At 39.1% G+C, this 22,625-nt stretch overlaps 1 protein-coding gene across 1 annotated transcript in view; it reads left to right on the top strand.

Moving 5' to 3' along the window:
- Positions 1-22,625, top strand: part of ANKFN1 (ankyrin repeat and fibronectin type III domain containing 1) — a 319,561-nt gene that overhangs the window by 260,766 nt on the left and 36,170 nt on the right. Inside the window, exons 11-14 of the mRNA XM_046677042.1 lie at positions 3,785-3,884; positions 4,205-4,337; positions 4,807-4,923; positions 13,780-13,995. Of these exons, the coding sequence (XP_046532998.1) occupies positions 3,785-3,884; positions 4,205-4,337; positions 4,807-4,923; positions 13,780-13,995 (566 nt within the window). The remainder of the gene's footprint in view (positions 1-3,784; positions 3,885-4,204; positions 4,338-4,806; positions 4,924-13,779; positions 13,996-22,625) is intronic.

The raw sequence follows: 22,625 nt of genomic DNA, 5'->3' as shown, positions 1-22,625 counted from the left end.
ACTTTATTAAAAAAAAAAGCAATTTGCCACATCTTTCATTTTTTACTCCCCAAAGGCTCAATTCTTTTAACCAATTCTTTTGATATTTTCCCCATATCTCTAAATAAACATGTTTATACTGCTAATTCTTGATTTTTTTCAAATGTAGCCATTATCTCACTAAGGAAGATGATGATTTCTCTCTTTTTCACCCCTCCACCCTCTTACATGCACATGCAATTCCTATATCCTCATCCTCCTAAAACACTTATAATTTTAGCAAGATTGATATTTTTTGTTTACATTGTAATGATCATTTTCCTTTCCTGGATAACTTTTTGTTCTCCCTATAGTTAATAATCATCTTTTATTGTGTGTTTTCTGATTTTCTATATGGTTAAAACTAATTAATCTCCAAGCTATTCTCCAATTTCCTCTCAATACAATCGCACACTTTAGTATTGTTTCAATTGAATCCTCCCAAAGAATCCACTCATGGAGTCCTCTGACCTGCTCCTGTCTACACTGGTTACTGGCTGCCTCTGTGTCTGGTGCACAGCTGTCGCCCTAGGATGTCCTTTCACCACCATATTGAGGCATCTTCTTGCCACTCTCCAATATTGGATTTCTTCTTTTTGTATCTCATGTCTTCCTTTTTGTTGAGTTAGTCTCTCATTTTAGCAAAGCCTTTCCTCTAGTAGCTTTCTGAGAGGATACTTGGGAGTTAATTTTTGGATACATTCAATGTCTAAAGATGTATTTATTCTACTTAACACTTATTTAAGGGTTTGAAGAAGTATGGAATTTTCAGTTGAAATCATTTTCCTTCAGATTTTAAACGTGTTGCTTCATTGTCTTCTAGCTTTCAGTGCTGAGATGTCTGATGCCATTCTGATTCTAGAAGTCTTATATGAAAGCTATGTTTTTTCTACTCTGGAGGCTTTCATTTTCTTTTTAGTAACTTCAGTATTCTAAAATTTCACTGTTATGTATGTGCCTTTGTGTGGCTCTATTTTTGTCTGTTGTGCTGCACACTTGGCAAGTCCTCTGAATATGGAAACATATGCCATTCAATTATGGGATATTTTCTTAAATTATTTCATTACTTATTTCTTCCCCTTCTTTCCTCTACTCTCTCCTGTGAGACCTCTTATTCAAATGTTAACCCTCGTAGACCAGTCCTTGATTTTTCTCTTTTTCCTCTCTCCTACTTTCCATCTCCATGTCCTTTTGTTCCACTTTCTCAGAGATTGCTCTAACTTTATTTTCTAGGGCTTCTATTGGGTTTTTCAGACTTTGATAACATACTTTTAGTTTCCAGTGCTCTCTTTCATTCTCTGAATCTTTCTCTTATAGACTCCTATCCTTTTACAAGGAGCAACGTCTTTTCTTATCTTTCAGGCTAGTAATGATAGGCTTTGTTTCATTTTATATTTTCTTTTCTCAGCATAATCTCTCCCCTAAATAGCTCTTTTTGATTCTTTGTTTTTGGCTTCTGTCTTTCCTGTTACATGCTTTTTGCAACTGCCTGGTGATCCCTGGATGTTTGCTCTGTTTAAGAGAAGGGAACTCAATAGCCGTTGGGAAGCTCTGAGCACATGGATAGGGCTCTTTATTTATAGGTTTCCCTGTAAGGTGATCTGCCCTGCCTTATCTTTAGGAAAGCAGTGAAGCCAACATCAGAATCTTTAGGTGTATTCTCTTAGGCTAGTCTCCAAGGAAGTTTCTTCTAGCGTCCTTCCTGGAGGGTACAAGTTTAAGTACCACTGTTCTGAGAGCCCAATGGGGAAATACTCTGTATGGAAACTTTCATTTAATCCACCTGCTTGGAGTACATACTACCCCCTCTCCCCCATTTTTAACTGTACCCCGTGTCTACCACTTTAGAGACCTCTGTTTTTATGCTTTTCATAGAATAAGCCACTAGCTTTCTTCTAGAGTGGGGAAGAGGTAGTTGTCCACCTACGCAGGATATGGAAGGATATCTATAATTCTAACTGCTTTTTAAACAGACTTCAACAAATCCCCGATTTTAGCTCCACATTCACCCCCTACTCCCAGCAGTATATGGTTCTCATGGGGTGAGTCAGGTTACTTCTCAGCTTTCTCCACTGCTGGCTTAGGATTCATCTTTCTCAAGTCTGCTAAATCCATCTGTCCATCTGCTTTCCAGCTACCAAAATTCACTTGCTTTTGTTTCCTTTCCCATCTCTTTGTCTTTATAGATTTATGTTGTTTCCTTTTTAATTTTAATCTCTTTACTCTGCTGTTAGTGAGGTGTTGGGAGATAGTGGTATGTAATGAATATGTTCAATATGGTGCCTTTAACCAGAAGTCCTAGCAGCATCATTTTTGAGCAGCATATGACCAGCCAAATTCATGGTCAAGTCAGAAAAAACTCCTTTTGCTTTGTTCTGCCAGGAATAACCATTACCAGCACAAGCTTGAAGCTGGCATGAATGCTTGCATCAGTCAGCTCATTCGCTACTGCTCCTATAGGTTCCTAGGCAGAGCCACACTGGGCCTCAGCCACGGACCATGGTCCAGGTTTCCATGCCTAACAGCAGTGATATGGACCATGTTCTCATCTTCAGTGACATGTCTGTCAGGAGTTTAGTGATGACCCCAACAACCTCAGCTTCCCTTCATTACGTTTAAGACGAGAATTGAAATCAGTGATCATGTAGTTCAGCTCCATGGAGCACTGTTTCCAAAGACTGTTATAGGAAGTCTACCACTTTTATCAGTGAGATCTCCATGTTGTAAATGGAAAAGCTGAACAGAAGCAATGGACGATTTGCTCACCACTGTTGCCACAGAACCTTGCACATAGTAGTGTCCCAATAAATATTTATTCAGTGAATGAATGTCTCAGTTTTTCCGGGTACTGGTTTTTTTTATCTTGGACAATCTATTTAACCTCTCTGTCTTATCTGAGGATGATAATTATACCTATGACTACAATTATTTTTTTAAGTGAACATATACACCGGAAAAAAACTGCCCCAGAATGGTAGCAGTGGTTGTACTAAAGTGACAGGATGATATGGATGGGATTTTGTTGTTTTTTCTATTCTTCAGACTTTCTGTAATGTGCCTATATTAATTTTATAATGAAAAAATCTTAATGGAATATATAGACTAACAAGAAATGCTTTGCCAGCATTGAGAAGTGTATGAATATTAAAAGGCAGTGGGGGGAGAGAGGAGGAGGGCAAAAGAGTTCTTTTTTTTTTTTTTTTTGAGGAAGATTTGCCCTGAGCTAACACCTATTGCCAATCCTTTTTTTTTTTTTTTTTTTTTTGCTTAAGGAAGATTAGCCCTGAGCTAACATCATGCCAATCTTCCTCCACTTTGTAGGCAGGATGCCTCCACAGATGGCTGATAAGTGGAGTAGGTCAGCACCTGGGATACGAACCAGCGAACCCAGGCCACTGAAGCCAAGTGTGAGAAACTTTAACCACTCTCCCATGGGGCCGGTCCCTTGATTCCATTATTTTAATCCCACCTTATACTAAATCACTCATATGGAGAGTACACACAAAACACCGAAGTGGTTTCCCCAGGAGTTATAAATCTCATTCATCTCCAGCATTTTTGAGGAGCTGTTCATTAATTGAGTTAACTACTGGCATCTCAAGATAGAAAAGCTTCTTGTAGGAATGAATGAGCTGAATCCCTACAGGAAACTGAGGATAAGTGATACTGAGGAGGCAAGAGACAGGAAGGGAGGAAGGTGGGAAGAAGGTACCAGTAGTGCTGTTCTGCCAATGGAATTCACACTGTATTTTTTCCTATGTTCCAGAAAGTTCAAAATTACAAACCACGGGCCGCAAGCAGTCAGTCTCAAGGAGTCTGAAACACCTATTCCATTCCTCAAACAAGTTTGTGAAGACTTTAAAACGGTGGGTCCTATGTAGTTTTTCCAGGAAGTCTTAACTTCTTAGGAATCAGCTGGTTTTGGTTATGAGTGGAAACTTGGTAGACATCTCTTTTTTGTTATTAAAAGAATATGAAGTTCACTTTTCTCCTGAGAATTCAGAGAACATCGTAATTTCTCTGAGTTCTAGCCAGTGAACTTGTGATACTCAGCAAGAAGATGCTCATAGGTATATTTTAAATTATCTTTTATCATGTCCAAACATATTTCATATTTTTTCCCATGATTCAGGCTTGGTAGAGGAGACAGCTGAGGACAATTTTTATTTTGCTTTTTTCTTTTTAGGGGACTCTACATAGCTGTTATATTTTATTACAAAGACAATATGCTAGTCACCAATGAAGATCAAATACCGATTGTTGAAATAGATGACTCTCACACCAGTTCCATTACACAAGATTTTCTATGGTTCACGAAGGTATACTGAGTTCTGATTTTATTTTTCCCCACTTTGCACCAATGTTACTGCACATAAATCTCTGAAACCTTAGGAGAGGGGTCCCCAGTGATCAAAGTATTGGGGTGGAAGTAAATTATCTCAAAGATCTCTTTCGGCTCTGATATGCCCTATGTCATACAAAATGCCAAAGTAGCATCTACACTACATTTCAAAGCAAATAAGCTTGCATTCTGTCAGATCGTGTCTCTACTATTCTGAGTTATGGGATCATTTGGCAAAGACTAAAATGTGGATCTGACTGTTTCATTAACATTCAGATCTTTTTCCAATTGGCCAGAGATCAAAAAGTTGTTTCGCGTGTATCTGAAAATGGACTGGAGAACAAACATCAGGGGTCAGGTTTCCTTCTCCCTCCTTTGCTTTGATGCCACAACCTAAATCATGTACTGGCTTGGACGATGACATGACCTCGTGACTTCTTTTGCAGCTGTCTTGTATGTGGGAAGATATAAGGTGGTTGAGGCAAACTGTACCTATCTCCATGTCCTCATCCACAGTACTGCAAACTCGGCAGAAGATGCTTGCAGCAACAGCCCAGCTACAGGTGAGAGGCCAGGTTTCAATTCAGACCTCCAAAGAAATTTTAGAAAAATTTGGTCAGCTAAGTTATCAATCCCACCTGGAAAGGAAAAGGGTGGGCTCCTTCCTCTTTCATATCCCTAGGCATATAAAGACTTCTTAGACAGTTTGAGCTGCACACTTGCTTATGTAGGGAACCAGTGCCTTTGGCAGTCTATTAGAAGAGAACCAGGGGTCTCTCTTCAAGAGTCTAGCAGTGACCCCCTAAATAAGGACTAAGGAGACTTGAGTTCTAGATTTGATATTAATCAGTCAACTCATTTCTCCTTTCTGGGCCTCAGTTTCATCACTTGCAAAATAAGAGGAGTTTGACTAGATCACTTGAAGAACCCTTGCTGCTCTGGCATCCTGTGTATCTATGAATGGAGTTGGAGAAAGAGACCAGCAGATATTCTGAAGTTTTTTGATTTGATGCTTTTGGTAAAGCACAGACATTTGCATACATTTTTGCTTACTTAAACAACAAAACAAAAATACCTCTTAAAAGCTTACCTTTAATCCTAAATTTATTCATCCTTCCGTACTATTAACCAATTGGATCAAATCCCCACGCCCAGCAAAAATCTTTGTAGGTTACAGAGCCCCTCCTAGAAATGATGTTGAATTCTAACCAAGCTCTTCTTGGTTTTCCTTTCATTGTTTTCTGATATTACCTGAATTTGTGGTTCTTAGCACAGAAAAACATCTGCTACACGTAATTGTGGTCTTTAAGAAATCATTGAGCCTTTCTCAATGATGGGTATCTACCTACAAAGCTGTCAGTTACATCAACTCCAGAAATATACATAATAGGAATCTAGGTAAGCTGCATTTGCCCAGGCGATACCAGCCAAGGCATAAAAATAGGGTCATAATAACAAAAAGTATTTCTACAGCTCCACCTCTACTTGCAATTACAGGACCTTCATTTCTTGACCCATGCAATAATAATAATTCGACTCCCTGCAATAATAATAATTATTGTGTCACTATTATAATTAATTCTGAAAGGTAACTCTTAGCCCGTCTGTGCTATACTCCATTGCCTAGGCGGTTTACTGTCTTGTGTCCTCAATGGCCTCAGAGATTTTAGCAAATAGCACTCTCCATTTCAACCTACTCTTCTTTTCTTTTATTGAGGTAACATTGATTTTTATTGATTTTATTGCGGTAACGTTGATTTATAACATTGTATAAATTTCAGGTGCACATCATTATATTTCAGCTTCTGTATAGACTGCATTGTGTTCACCACCAAGTCTAGTTCCCATCCATTACTGTACACATGTGCCCCTATACCCCTTTCACCCTCCCCTCAACCCTTCCCCTCTGGTAACCACCAATCTGTTCTCCATATCTATGTGTTTGTCTGTTTATCTTCCACATGAGTGAAGTTATATGGTAATTGTCTTTTCCGTCTGCTTTATTTTGCTTAGCATAATACCATCAAGGTCCACCCACATTGTTGTAAATGGCAAGATTTCATTTTTTATGGCTGAGTGGTATTCCACTGTGTGTGCATGTGTGTGTATATATACATATATATATGTACCACATCTTCTTCATCCATTCATTTGTTGATTGGCACTTAAGCTGCTTCCAAGTCTTGGCTATTGTGAATAATGTTGCAACAAGCATAGGGGTGCATATATCTTTTCAATTTAGTGTTTTCACGTGCTTTGGATAGCTACCCAAAAGTGAAATAGCTAAATCACATTGTATTTCTATTTTTAATTTTTTGAGGAATCTTCATATTGTTTTCCATAGTGGCTGCACCAGTTTACATTCCCACCAGCACTGTACAAGGGTTCCCTCTTCGCCATGTCCTCTCCAACACTTGTTATTTTTTATCTTTTTAATAATAGCCATTCTGATGGGTGTGAGGTGATATCTCATTGTAGTTTTGATTTGCATTTCCCTAATAATCAGTGATGTTGAACATCATTTCCTCTGTCTACTGGCCATTCGTATGACTTCTTTGGAAAATATCTGTTCAGATCCTCTGCCCATTTTTCGATCAGGTTGTTTGTTTTTTTTGCTTTTGAGTTGTATGAGTTCTTAATATATTTTGGATATTACTTTCTTATTGGGCATGTGATTTGCAAATATGTTCTCCCAATTTGTATGTTGTCTTTTCACTTTGTCAAATAAATTCACATATCTGTGGGCAGCTAATTTTCGACAAAGGAGCCAAGAACATACAATGGAGAAAGAAAAATCTTTTCAATAAATGGTTCTGGGAAAACTAGACAACCACATGCAAAAGAATAAAAGTAGACCATTATCTTACACCATAAACAAAAATTAACTCAAAATGGATTAAAGACTTGACTGTAAGACCTGAAACCATAAAACTCGTAGAAGAAAACATACGCAGAATGGTCTTTGGCATCCATCTTAGGCAGCATCTTTTTGAATACGTCTCTTCAGGCAAGGGAAACGAAAGGAAAAATAAATGAGACATCAAACTAAAAAGCTTCTTCAAGGCAAAGGAAATAATTTCAACTTACACTTAATTGCAGAATCTTCTCCTTCAACTCGAGGAGGAGTTCTTAGAGCCGGACCATGATGACTGTACTGAATTCAAAGCACCTCTTCCTCACTGACCACCTTGAGTTGGACCAAGCTGCTGTACCTCTACCTGCTCTTTCTTTAGGATAAAGTTCATTCCCAGGAGGCTCCTTGGTCCCTTAGTGAAGTTCTTGCCCAGGACACTCAGACTCCCTAGTGAACTCTCCCATTAGCCCACCATTCAGTCCAGACATGCTTGGATCACAAACTGAATAACCTTAGAATCTCAAGTAGGCTTCTTTATTGTATGTTTATTGGAGGCTTCCTAGAACACTTTCCTCTGATGTCAGTACCATGAGAAGAATCAGGTTATCACAAGCCAGTGCAGTTAGATGTTGAGGTGCTAGAGGGAAGATATGATGGTCAGTGTGCCCTACTCAACTACTCCAGTTGCAGTGACTCTTGGATTTCCTTGGCCCCCCAATGTATTCACCCCACCACTTTTCATAGTGCATCAGCCCACTTCTGAGGTCATTTCCCTGCTTGTCTAGCTTAGATTCCTCAGCCCATCAGAATCATTCTCTTGAAAATACTCTAAATTTCTGGTCACTGTCTCCCTCCATATTACTTATTTGAAAAAATCTAAAGCCCAGATGAATCCAACTGTCTAAACTGAAGTAGTTGCACATTGCTGCAGAAAAATCACAAAAAAGAGAGTTGACTGCTTTTATGTTATGTTATATTAAATTCATGACTACAATTCTCACATGTAATGTTCCATTTCCCTGCTAAATTCACTTTTCCAAACTATGAGGAAACCTCCATTCTTCCACATCCCTCCCCCTTCCACACACTCTCCATCCCCACATCAGGTGATGACTTCACTGTATAATTCACTAAGAAAATAAGTGGGAATTAATTATTTTCTATCACTAAGTTTAAAAGCCTGCCTGCCTTGACCCCACTTTCTCTTTCTTCTCTCCTATTCCAATAAATAAAATCTCACTCCTCCTACCAAAGGCTCATCCCTCCACATGTGCTTTGGATCCCCTTCCCTCCCATCTTTACTTAAACATACTCACGTCTCTCCAGTTTAACCTCCCCTCAAAGCCTTTCTTCGATCCTACATGCCCCTTCAGCTACCAAACTCTCTCTCTTCTCTTCCTTAGACCCAAACTTCTTTAAAGAGTTTGCCTACATTCTCCTTTTCCATTTACTTCCTCATTTCCCATTTAGTTCTCAGTCTTCTCCCTGACTTTGGTACCACCATGCCTACCAACTGCTCTCTCAGGCCACCAGTAATCAGAGGCAGATGATGCTCATAAAGCTTGTGCCTCAGGGCCCCTCACTTACATGAGCCCCTCTGAGTGTGGGAATCATAGAGTGTTTTAGGTGGGGAGGTTGCAATCAAGAAGCATTTCTAGTACAGTGACTAAAGAAATCTCAGTGGGGCAAAGGGACTGGAAATTCTAAATACTCCAGTATTTGAGGAGATTTCCCTTCTCATTCTAAATAAATATTCACTTTTACACCTAATGTTTACATTTGTAATTCTGTATTCTTTCTCTTAAAGAGGGCCCCAAAATTGAATGCTGCAGGCCCCCACAGAACCTGGATCCATTCCTGCCAATGACTTGAGTTTCACTAAATCTGATGGACACTTTTAAATCCTCTTTGCAACTGACACCTCAGCAGCATTTGATACACTTGGTCCTGCTCTCCTTTTTTAAATTGCCACATCACTTGGCTTCCATGACTCCACACTTTGCAGATGCTGTCTTCTCTGCTTAGAGTCCTCTTCTACTTCTTTCCCTTGCTAATTCCTACATATCCTTTAGATATTAGCTTAATTTGTATACTTCCTCAGAGAGCCTTTCTCTGATCTCCTGATTAAGTGAATCACTCTCATAGCACCTTGTATTCTTCATTCAGAACAGTGATCATAATACTATTAGTTAATTATTTGTATCACTATTTGGTTGGTACCCACTTGGATTTTGAGTCCCTGAGCTCAAGGCATGTATCTGCCTTGGTTACCACTACATCCTCCATGTGTGCCATGTGGTAGACCCTCAGTAAATACGAGTTGGATAAATAAATGTATTTGTCAGTCCAACCCCTGTACCTCAAAGATCACACTTGAGGGTACTCTATCTAACCAAAGGGAAAAAGGATCACAGAAACATACCTCATGCCATAGTTCCACCTGGATAGTTCTCCAGACCTGCGTGGTGATTAGTGCCTCATAATACTCAATAAACAGTTACCCCTTACAGGGCCTATCAAAGGCGAGAGCACTGTCATGCATTCCCTTCTCGCATTCACATTTCTCTTTGTCTGCTTAAATAATAGGAGTCACTTTCATCTTTTTTTGTAGGACCTATTGCCCAAACTATTTGCTGATCTTTAGAATGAAAATGTCTGGAAATACTGAAACCACATTTTTTAGGGGGAGTGAGAGTGACACGGCACAGCAAAAGCTTTTCGGAAGAGGAAGAAAAATAAATTTGGGAAAATTGATACTTAATATTTTAGGTCTCTTTACTAATCTAACATTTTTACAATGTTCTGAGAAAAGTAAAAATGCATTCTTAAATAGCTTGATTGGCAACAGCCATACATAAATCCTGTTGCTTTACCTCTGGTATATCATATTTTAGTCTCTTCCCCTTTCCAGCATCACTACCTCTGCCTGATTACTCTAGTACAACAAAAGCCTTCAAAGTCATCCTCCTGCTTCCAGTCTTAACACCCTCCAATCCATTCTCCACACTTTTGCCGTAGTAGCAAATAAATATTCTGGCCATGTCATTAGGGAATCGGACTCATATCCTTTCAAGAGAGGCCTAGACATTTTATCATGGCACACAAAAGCCTTCATCACCATCTTTCTCCCCATCCTCTGTTTCCATACCACCCTGACTTACCTTCATCACAGTGCATACCAACCATTGTGCATCCTGTGCCTTATTTTCTGCTCTATACTGAGGTCCTTTAATACATAATAATAAATAATAATCATAAAACAACTTCCATTTATTGAACAGAATAGGTGCCAGGCACTGTACTAAGTTCTTTACAAACTATATCTCATTTAATCATCACCATACCCTAAGAAGAAAGTACTATTATTGATATTCATTTAACAAATGATAAAACTGAGGCCCAGAAAGGTTAAGTAACTTGCCCAAGGCCACATAAATAGGAAGTAACAGAGTCCAGACACAAATCCAGATCTATATAACTCCAAAGCTTGCATTCTTTCCAATACTTCATCATCTTATTGTGTGTTTATCTACAAAAAGCAGCCAAAAAATGTAAATAGAGGAAATAATCCACATTATAGTTAAAAAAGAAAAAGTAGAAGTATATCCAGCATCATTTGGAGCCTATTTAGGAGAAGTGGTTTTAAATTTTATTGGAAAGAAGGTAAAGTATGAATTAATTAATTGATTAATATTACCTAGGCAGGAGGAGAGACAAGTATCCGCCAGCATTTGGATTAAAAAAAAAAATAAGATGAGAAAACCTCTAAGTGGCCAAGACCCCACATTTTTTTCCTACTCTTAAGAAAACGGCAGACGCCCCAAGAGACAGAAGTGTACGTTGCTCTCATATTGAGAGGTATCTGAACTACTTATTCTCAAAATACAGTAATAATCTGACACTGTAAATTGAGTTACATTAAACTTTTCTCCTCCATAGCTTTTAGAAATGAGTGTTAGTAAGTAAAAGCCAAGGTAACAATTTATGGATACTATGTCTTTTTCATTTTTCAAGGGGGGGGAAGAAAAGTTTCCCCCAAATTTTTCTTTTTCCAGGCCCTCATATCTTTCCTCTGCACTTCCTTCAAATTCCCATGTCTTTCCAAACTGAAAAAGGTCTCTAAGTATTGTGTATCTGTCTGGGGCTTACTGACAGTTCTGTGATTTGTTCTGGTTATACCCTAGATGCATTCCTGCAAGCCATCGGCTGGTTTTTATTCTTCTCTACCTTGTAGGACCCTTAGGATTCCCAGATCTCCTAACCTTAATTGCATAGTACGACAGGTATTAACATGATCTGTTTTTCCTTTCGGCCCTAGAACATAGTTGAAATTTATTTTATCAAGGATATTCTGCTTTTAACTTGGGCTCTCCCAGAGCTAGCTATCCAAACAAATTTGATGTCAATAAAGAACTTCAGGAAGACTTTTAGTGCTTTCTTGTTCAGCCCATTAATCAACATATCCAAAGTTGACAGTGAACCACTGAGAATAACTCTGCTTAAATGAAATGACCACCTTATTCAATGTCTACTCACTAGCTTTGGTCCAAAGTAAATCATATTTTACAGTGTCCTAATGATAATACGTTAATGCAGTCAACAAAAAGTTATTGAGCTCTTACTACATACTAGGCGCTGTGCAAGGAACCCAGAGACACAGAGATAAAACCACCATGATCTCATGACATGTACATAAATATGTAGGAAAGCCAGAGTCATGCTAAGATACAAGTTTACACAGGAAGCAGTAGGGGACAAAAGAGGAGATGGTAAATTCTACCTGAAAGAATTGGGAAAATCCTCCCAGAGAAGGTGAAACCTGGTCTGAGTCTTGAATATGAGTAAGTGTGAGCCAGAGTGGGATTCCAATTAGAGCAGGCAAGAAAGCCCATACCCTGCCTGTATCAAGCTTGAGAGTTTACAAAACACTTTCTCAGGCATTGGTTGACTTAATCCCCCAAACACCCTATAAGGTAAGGATTAGCATAAGGGATGTCTGAGTTGTAAAGACCCTTAATTTTAGATGATGAAACTCAGGGCAAGAGAGGGTAAATAATATTTCAGAAGTTTAAGAGACAATGAACAGCAGCCAGCCCTGAAACTCAACACTAGGATAACTAAAGGCTTAGTAGCAGTGGTGTGCTGGAGCCAACTGGCTCAGGAGAGCCAACTGTTAAATATTCAGGAATTTTGAAAGCCTGTTGTCAAATCCTTGGTAGCTTGAAAGCGGCTATGGCAGGAATATTTACACCACAGAAATTGGCATATGCTATAAATCACATCATTTTTTTTTTTTTTGATACCCAGTTTACCAGCATACCACTGCTTATTGGCCAATATTACTTTGTAGCAAACTGCCTTTATATAAAACTGTAGTGCCACATGGGGCTAGACTAAAAGCCTTACCCAATTACTTCTCTATGATTCAGAAGTCAATTATTGGAAAGGAATAACCTGAGTGATTAGGCCATTTTTAAAGATAGTAATCCTGCCAAATGAATTTTTATAATATGTCAACAATTATTTAGGAAATTTCTTACTTATGTGTCTCGCCCTTGTGAGAAAAAATAAAAGATTTAAGACACAGTCCCTTCCTGTGAGGGAACATTCTGGAGTTTTCATAGATGTGGATAATAACCAGCAGACTCATTCACTTTTAGGTCATCTTTGTCACTTTTACAAATTCCAGTTCTAATTTTGCTCTCCTGCTAACAGGTTATCTCATCAGCATTTACGTGAGCTCACAAAAATAACACCTAGGAGCTCTGAGATGATTTATAATTTTTAAAAATCATATATATTTAAAGGAAAAGGGCATTTTGTCCTATTCATCCAGTGCTCCAGGTTAGAAATCTTAAAACCCTGCATATTTGTAAAACTCTGTTTATTTTAATAGCATCAACCTGGGCCCCTCCACATTTAACGTGCATCATTCTCTTTCTGCCTTTCTAAAAGTATTGTCTGCCTCACCTGACCTAGCTCACAAACTATCTTAACAAAATTCTAAATAAATACAACCCCCTGAAAGGTAGATAAGTCAAACCAAGCCAATCTCCCAATTAAAGGGTCTTGAAAGGAATATGCAGTTATTCGGGGACCTGTACAATGTGCTACATTGTCAATTCACTTCTTCATTTCAAGCAACCACTCTTCATACCATAAGCTTACTGTAGATCTCTTGAAAACTCCACAAGTAGCATACTTGAAATATCAGGCATTTTTCTTTAAAACATCTGGGATTCTCTTCAAGTACTGGTAACTGAGGTTTATGTGCTGGTGTGTCTATGTGGGTAAGAGATATTTACAGATATTGAATTTTCTTAAAAAAACATAATTTTTGTGCCTCTTGCCATAATCTTTGCAGGCTTATGATGAAGACGTTTTCTCTGAGCTTCTGTTAAGTACATTTCTGTAATGCCACATATTCTAGCTTTAAGTCTGCTTTAAAAAAAAAAAAAAAGCTTCTCAGAAACATCAGACAATTATCCCCAGTGTCTTCTGTTGCAGTTATGTTGCTTTGTTTGCATAGCATCATCTAAGCTATCAGAAATCTATTTGTTTCTAGAATTTACTTGGAACACACAACCTGGGAAGAGTTTACTATGAACCCATTAAAGACCGGCATGGAAACATCCTCATAGTCACCATCAGAGAGGTGGAGATGCTCTATTCATTTTTTAATGGCAAATGGATGCAGATTTCAAAGCTGCAAAGCCAGAGGAAATCTCTGTCAACGCCAGAGGAGCCAACAGCCTTAGACATTTTACTGATAACCATCCAGGTATGTAGTCTTTTCAATTTCCTAATATATTTGAAGTTCCAAACACACTTGCTGAGGCTCTAGTGAAATATATCAAGAGCCATTTACATATGTAGTGATAGAGTGGAGAGGTCTGGAGACATGTCATTGCTTGTATTCCACACATAGGAAAGATTCACAAGCTTATTTTTATTTATCACTCTCCAGATCTAGAATTCATGAAGCAATACAAGAAGTAAGCACCCTAAAAATGCCCCTGACCAATGAACCAATGAAAAACAGTGAGACAAATGTTTGAGTAATGGATTTACTGATACATATATATAGTCTAGAAATGTATTATTATTATTACAGTCCATTCAGGTATTGGTTTAATGTATATACATATATACAGCCAGTCCTGGTGATCTAGTGGTTAAGATTCGGTGCTCTCACCACCATGGCCTGGGTTCGTTTCCCTATCAGGGAACTATACCATCTGTCTGTTGCCTATCATACTGTGGCAGCCAGAGCAAAAACACTGGGCAGAGTTCCACTCTATTATACACAGGGTGGCTAGGAGTCAGAATCAACTTGATGGAACCAAAACCAAATATATATATTGGTTGCATGCACATATATATTAAAACATTTTGAACAAAAACACTCTTACATATATTTACTCTTGCTTGTTCCTTCTAATATCCCCTGGGATAGACAGGCATGATTAAATTCATTTTAGGAATGAAATAACTGAGGCTCAAAGAGAGTAAGTGACATAGGCAGATTTAGTGAAGCTAATGAAACTTCAGCATCATTCAGTTCTTCACTTGCACAAGGCAGTGGCAAGGACCCTACCAATTTCACATTCATAATTTTGTATTCTTCTCCTTAAAGAAGGCATCGAAAATTGTATTAGCTTCAGACCCCCCAAAACTTGGATTTGCCCCTGGGCACACAGCTAGAAAATGGCAGAGCTGAAACTTGAACTCAGATCTTCTGATGAGAAGTAGACTTCTTTCTGCTATGTTACAACACATCCCAGGGCAGGAGTTAGGATTTTAGTCAGTGACGGATGGGAGATGAAATAAAGGATGAAAGACTCACCTAAGAACCCAATAGCCACCAAAATTCAAAATTCAGGCAGCTTAGGTCCAGACTCAGCCGAGATGGCAGAACCCAGATACAAACCCACATCTTCTTCTCTTGAGTCCAGTGCTCTCTACATGCTGCCACACTGCCTCACATCTTCTCATGTGAACATAGGTTTCAAGCTGTTTCTTTTTCTTTTTCTTTTTTCCTTCTTCTCCCCAAAACCCCCTAGTACATAGTTGTATATTTTAGTTGTAGGTCCTTCTGGTTGTGCTATTTCTTTTTATTTTTTTCTTCCCTTTATTTAAATCCAGCGATAGGATGAGTTTTACAGAATTCTCCAGTTAGGTGGCAAAGCTGGCAGAAACATCTACCTTGAGCCCTGTGCAACCAATAGCATTTATCCACAAAACAGCCAATTTGGAGTAATGGGAAAGAGAGGGCTCAGTCCTGCACAAATGAGCCAAATTCAAGCCTTGGCCCTGGGAGCCCCTCATAATCACCCTAAACAGCTAAGCCACCAGACCACTAACTTACTTTCATTCCCTATTGAGGGGTGGCTGGTGACCTTCCCATTACTTGTCCTGGTCCAAGCCAGGACAAAGTCCAATGTCACAAAAGTACGCTAATTGGTCAAAGCCAATACCTCTGGATTTGATTTTATGGAATTTGAGTTCATATGAAATTGATAGAGGGTGTGTGTGTGTATGTATGTGAAGGAGGTGGGGGCAGGGAACAGACACATTCGTGGCTCCCCTCTTCACCTTTTACAAGCAAGTGCTAAAAGAAACATTTAAAAAATCATAATAAATTGAGCTTTTACAGGGTGACTAATACACTAATCCCCTATAGGGATAAACTGGGGTCTGGCCTACCTTTGCTCCTAGAAACACAGCACAGGCCCCAGCATGATATAATACCTGGTTTCTCCTAGAGTTATTACATTAAAAATGTGTTACAGGTGCAGAAAAATTCCAATCTGGCGAAAGGTTGTTAGAGAAGGAGACCAAAAATAGAGGCAAGATCAGGTTTCCACACAGATCCAAGTGGAAAATTTACCCCCGCTGACTGGCACATTCCTGCTTGATGTCATACCCACCCACCCCCACTCCCCCAGCTTTTCTCTCTCACCTCCTTCCCATACAGGTCTTACACTGGAGAGGAAACAGGGAATAAAACTACTAGGGCTGGTATCCAGTCACTCCTAGACTTAAGATTTAATTGTGTCAGGAGCTGGCCCCACCAATTCAACATGAAAATATAGATAGGTCTTGATGGTTCCCCAAAGCAGGCTGGGTAATTCCCACAATTCTAGGCCACAAACCACTCTCTTTTCTCAGGGTCAGTAGACTGATGACCGCCAGGCTTTCTGATTGGAAGTCTGGGCTTCTTTCTACTACAACACACCACATTCTGGGGCACCACTTTGGAATTAGGCTGACTGGGTATGATTCCTGACTCCACCTTTTCTAGTTATGTGGATAAGGTAAGTTACTTAACTTCTCAGCTCTCATATTTTCTCCTCTGCAAAACAACCCTAATTTATAGGTTTCTAATGAAGATTAAATGAGTTATATATAAAGCATTAGAAAAGTAGCACAAAGTGAGTGCTCAATAAATGTTAGTGATTTTTATTATTTCTCTACTTAGAAAAACCCAAGCAATGCTAGGCTCTCCTCAGGGTACACCCAGTCCATCTCCTCCTCATCCCTGCTCTCCTAAGAGATGACCCTGGTACTAGCTCAATCATCCTTTGGGGCATTTTATCACTTCCTCTACCTTTCCATGAGAACTAAGGAAAAGTGGTATAAAGACTGTATGATCCACAATGGGGTTTTCAAAACAGATAAGGGCTTTAAGATATCTGGGCCCATAACTAATCTACTAATCCCTGGGGCCCCAGAAAGCTCCAGAGTCTAACCCTCTCAAATTCCTGACCCTCTCAAGTCCCAGACTTTCATAACAGGCCTCTCTCATCTATCTGGAAGAGAGAGAGAAATCCTTCCCACACTTGCCTGGAAGAAAAAGAGAGTTATTAAGGACAAGTTAGAGTCCCTGTGAGCAAACTAATTGGCAGAGTATTTCCAATAGGGAGGCCCCACTCAGGTGCTGAGTTACTCTGACCATGATCTGCAGGGGTCACTTCAATAACTTTAGGTGAAGTTTTCTCTGAAGATTAATCTGTCACATTTGGAATACATTTTCAAGTTTATAACACTTCCTCACATCTAAGATATCATTTGATCCTCACGAAAACCCAATAGTAAGGCTGAGTAGGAAATTTTATTGTGTCCAGTTAACTGATGAAGCCATGGATTTTATGGAAATAACTCATCAAAGTCATATCAGCCAAAAGCAGCACAGGAGGGACTAGTCTTCTGACTCCTAGCCTGGTGCTCTTCCCATTCTACCATGCTGCTTGACACACCCTCCCTCTCCTTTTCTCTGGATCCTTTTTTAAGTGTGATCCCAGGGGCCAGCCCAGTGGCGCAGCGGTTAAGAGCACACATTCTACTTTGGTGGTCCGGGGTTCGCCGGTTCGGATCCCAGGTGCAGACATGGCACCACTTGGCAAGCACCACTTGGCAAGCACCACTTGGCAAGCCATGCTGTGGTAGGCATCCCACATATAAAGTAGGGGAAGATGGGCATGGAAGTTAGTTCAGGACCAGTCTTCCTCAGCAAAAAGAGGAGGATTGGCAACAGATGTTAGCTCAGGGCTAATCTTCCTCAAAAACAAACAAAACAAAACAAGTGTGATCCTAGAGAAGTTGTGGTAAAGTCAGTCTTCTACCCCCTCTCATCCCTGCTTTCCTTCTCTTTTTCTCCTTCGGCATTCCTTATTACCTCCAGGGACCCAGTGTCTTCTTCTTATACCCTAGATGCCCAGGACCTGCTGTCTATTCTGCCCTTTTCTGCTTTTCTTCCAGTACATTCCTGCTCTTTCTATCCCCAAGCAACCTCTAACATGGGGATCAAAAACTATAGGAATCAGAAATATTAATGGAAATATGCCAGTTGGGCTAGACATGAGAAACAACTGGGTTTGCCTAAAAACTTGTTCACCAATGTTCACAGCAGAATTATTCATAGTAGCCAAAGAGTGGAAACAACCTAAATGTCCAACAACTGAGAAATGGATAAACAAAAGTGGCATATCCATATAATGGAATATCATTCAGTCATAAAAATGAATGAAGTACTGATCCATGCTACCATGTGGATGAACCTTGAAAACACTATGCTCACAAGTGAAAGAGGCCAGTTGCAAAATGCCACATATATTGTATGATTCCATTTATATGAAATATCCAGAATAGGCAAATCCAGAGATAGAAAGCAGATGAGTGGTTCCAGGGGCAGAGGGAGGAGGAATTGGGGAATGACAGCTAATGAATGCAAGGTTTCTTTGTGGAATGATGAAAATGGTCTGGAATTAGATAGTGATAATAGTTGCACAACCTTGTGAATATAGTAAAAAGTACTGAATTTCACACTTTAAAAGGTTGAATTTTATGGTATGTGAATTATATCCCAATTAAAAAAAAGAAACAAGTGGAAATAATAGAGACTGTAGTAATATGGAGAGCCCTTGTCTCATCAAAAGAACATCCCTATTCAGCTTGAGCTAACTGCAGTGGAAGGAAGTGGTCCCAATCTTGAAATATTTCCCAATTTTTAAAGAGAAACTGAATTTTAAAGAGAAACTGAATCCAGAGTTCTGAATAAAATCTCTTTATTTTTAAAAGTTAGAAAATAATTCAGAAACTGTAAGTTATTTGCAATCGATATAATTTCGGGCCCACAAAGACCACCAGCCACCATTTTATGATCTCTGCTGTCTCTAGATAATTCAGCTTGAATCCCCTATCCAACAAAACAAAAGCCCTGTAGTTACTGGAAAAGCAACTATAAATTGTTCCTCTAGCAAGCTCTTAGGATATCTGATCACAAAAGAGAGGTTGGATATACCCTTCCTAGTTACTGCACCAGCACAGCATATTCTCTCCCAGAGGCCCAGCCCCAGACCCCACTACCTCTGGGCCTCTCACTTCATATTTAATAAACATTTTTTCAGCACCAACTAAGTGCCAGGAACTCTTCTAGGTGCTATGGGAAAAACAAATGAACAAGTCAAGGTCCCTGCTCTCAAGGAGCTGAGTCAAGGCAGGGAGACAGACTTGTAAACAAATCAAGGTAATACAAGGCAGAATTAAACTAGAGCCCTGATAGCAGCACAAACAGTGTACTATGGAAACACAGACAAAGCAGCTAGTAATTCTACCTGGAAATATCAGGGAAGGCATTGTAGAAGAGGTGACATTTGACTGAGCCATGAAGGGTAAATTAAGGTCACCAGGTGGGGAAAAAAGAGAGACAAAAAGAGACAGGAGAGGGAAGAGAGAAAGAGGGAGGGGAGAATAGGAAGGAAGGGGGGGGGGAGGGAGGGGGGAGGGAGGGAGGGAGGGAGGAATTAAATAGAATTAAATTAAATAGAAGGCATGGTAGAGAAATGACAGAATCTGGAAGAGTAGATCTCACCCTCCCTTGGGTCCACAATGGACCTTACACATCCTTCTTATGGCCTTTATCACGCTGGGTTAGAAAAACTTGCTTGCATGTCTCTCTCACACACTAATGTGAGTTCCATGAAGGGAAGGATCATGTCTTATTCATCTTGATGTCATTAATATCCTAGCACAATGCCTGATACATAGTAGGTGCTCAATAAAAGTCGGTAGAATCAGTGAATTCATGAACCAACAAAAAAATAAAAGAGAGATTAGGTAAGGTACAGGGAAGGAAAAGCAATCCATTTTGGCTGGAGATAAGAGACACAAAAGGGCTACAGTGAAAGTAGAGGCTAGAAATGCAAGTTAGAGGTCAAGTCAGGCTATATATAAACCCACAAGCCTTTGCTTTAGTTTAGGAGGCCCATCTAGTGTACCTCAGATTATGTGAATGGGACAGCCTCTTTCTCATCCCATGTATTTCTCGGGCTCCAAAACATTCAGACTAATGAAAGATCAAATGACTATGTAAAGGCAGGAAAACACATAGTAGATGCTCAGTAATAGTCTTAAAAAAAATTTGAATGAAAGAGTGAATTACTCCATCCCAGAATGGGGTTGGTTTTTACATAACCACAGTATGTTCCTAGCTCACATTCTATTTGTGGTCAGTTCTGGCCCTCACATGTTTTTCTTTTATACTCATACCCATCCTATATTTGTACTCTTGGGTTTGAGTCTTTACAAGCACATTTTCCTATTAGGTTTCAGCCTTAATTATGATAGGCTTAGTTTTCCAATGCATAGGGTCAATCAGAGCCTTATTACTATTTTGCAGAAAATCAAAACCACACAAAATTTGGGACCCACAAATTTGATACACACATTTTTCATTTCTTTGTCTGGAACATCAATAAATAAGCTGAACAGAATGGCCCTCAGGACCAGTCCCTACTGGATCATCACTCAATATGTCTACTATTCCCACACTATCTCTACCATCCACAAATCTTTAGCCTCAATACCCAGCCTATAAAAGTAATGTGGTCAAAACTCTACTTTTCCCAGATTATCTAGTGAAACAGATTACACTGGAGATTTCTCCCTGGTCTGCAGATCATGGTCTTTTGCTGTTATAAATTGAAGTTGTCTGTGTGATTTGCCCTCCACAAAACCATGTTGACTGTATTTAGAATCTCAGGATTTCCTGAGTGACAGCAAATTGATTGTTTGATGGTTCTTTCTCATTTTTCCCAAAGATCAATAAGTTGGCAGTCTTTAATTACTAGAGTCATCCTGTGTTTCTTCTCTTTCTGTTTCAAAGATAGGCATATTTGCCCTTTTCAAGTCTTTAGGGACTTTTCCAGTTCTCCATCACTTCTTAAAAATAACGATCTGTGGGTCTGTAGCCACATCTGCTTGTACAGCAAGTACCCCTAGGGTACATATTATCAAATTCTGCTGATCTGAATACTTCCATTTTTCCTTCTCTCTTTTCTTTGATTACCTGTTCATTTCTCAAAATTTCACCTTGACTAAACTTCCTCTGATCCACAACTTACCTGTGATCAGTTCTGAAGAGACAGGATTAAAAAGTTCAGCCTTATCAATATCCTGATATTAATAAGAATTCCTTCCTTCTTGATCATGAAATCAAATATTTTCTAGTCTATTTTTTGGCCAAATATCCTAAAATTTGTTTAGCCTTTGCTTTTCTGGACATGCTAGTTATGTCTTTCTCCCAATTGTGATCATTCTTATTTTGTACCTCTTCTGCTGTTCTCATATGTTCTGTTTTAGAGACCTAGCCTGATTTCCGTATGTTGTATACCTATTACATACAGAAATAGTACTGGGTACACTAAGGACATAATGCAATAAAAAAACACAGCACTGTCATTACTTTCATAGTCTAGTTCAAGAAAAGAACATAAAAGAAGAAAAATATGTTAGGTTCTCCTTCCTCTGCTTGCCTACATTGCCTCTATTATAAAACCGATTTCAGTATACATACTGTGATCATTTGTTTCCTCATCTGTGTTTCTTGACCTCTCCAAAAGTAGGGATCATATCATGTTCACCTGAAACCGCAATGTCTCCTGGTAGTACCTGGCACATCACAGGAATTCAATATGTTTGATAAAGGATGGGACAGAGGAGACAATACACAATAGCATATGTCAGATGTTGTAGATGGTTAATTCTACAGAGGAGGGATCACTTCTTCAGAGTATAGTGGTTAAGGAAGGTCTCATACTTCTCTGTTCCATACAGAATTCTGTACAAGTGTAAATGTTGGTTTTTTTCTTCCTTTTCACCTTCCATACATTTAGTGGTAGAGTTGATTCCCTCTTTTTAACCCACTTTTAAAAAACAGGCTAAACTCTGGCCTGTAGGAATTCTTCCCTTCTAATCAGTTACCTGACTCATCACTCCTAACTCTGTTTCACCCCTGCACTGCCCAAATGTTTAAAAGTCTTACCTACTGACATGGGGGGAGGGGGGAGGGTCTGTATTTCCAATTATTCATTATCTGAGTTCCTGCAGTCATATAATAGGGAAACAAAAGTCATAACCTAAATAGTTCACTAGAGAACTGGCCACATATAAAACAAAATTCCACACAAACATCCCTCTGTGCTTAATTAGGTTGGCACTTCTTGTTGCACCAACAACTTCATTCAGTCTCTGCTGCCTGTGGAATATTGTGATATGACAATACAATGCAAATTCAATGCAAATCTATTACAAGGTAAACTTTAAAATCTTGTAAAAGATACAGAATTTTGTGAAGCTGATGAAGATGATGTGGAGATCTAATCAAATCACATGCCAAGCTACCAACAATTGAGAATCTAGCAGTGGTAGATCAGTTAACAACTGAGGAACATAAAATGAACAAGAACTTTATAAGAAAATGACTTGAATATCAAAATTTTAAAAGATGCAAGGAAAAAAAAATATATGAAGCCTTCAAATACTCTTGCAAATATTTCCTCTTGATCACATTGCGAAAGTCAATATGAGGAACAGCATTTCAACTATCATACAATTTAGTCTAAAAAATTA

The sequence above is a fragment of the Equus quagga genome, chromosome 11 (assembly GCF_021613505.1).
Source record: "Equus quagga isolate Etosha38 chromosome 11, UCLA_HA_Equagga_1.0, whole genome shotgun sequence".
NCBI classification, from domain to species: Eukaryota; Metazoa; Chordata; class Mammalia; order Perissodactyla; family Equidae; genus Equus; species Equus quagga.
The sequence above is the reverse complement of the archived record's forward strand: the minus strand, read 5'-3'. Positions and strand labels throughout refer to the sequence as shown.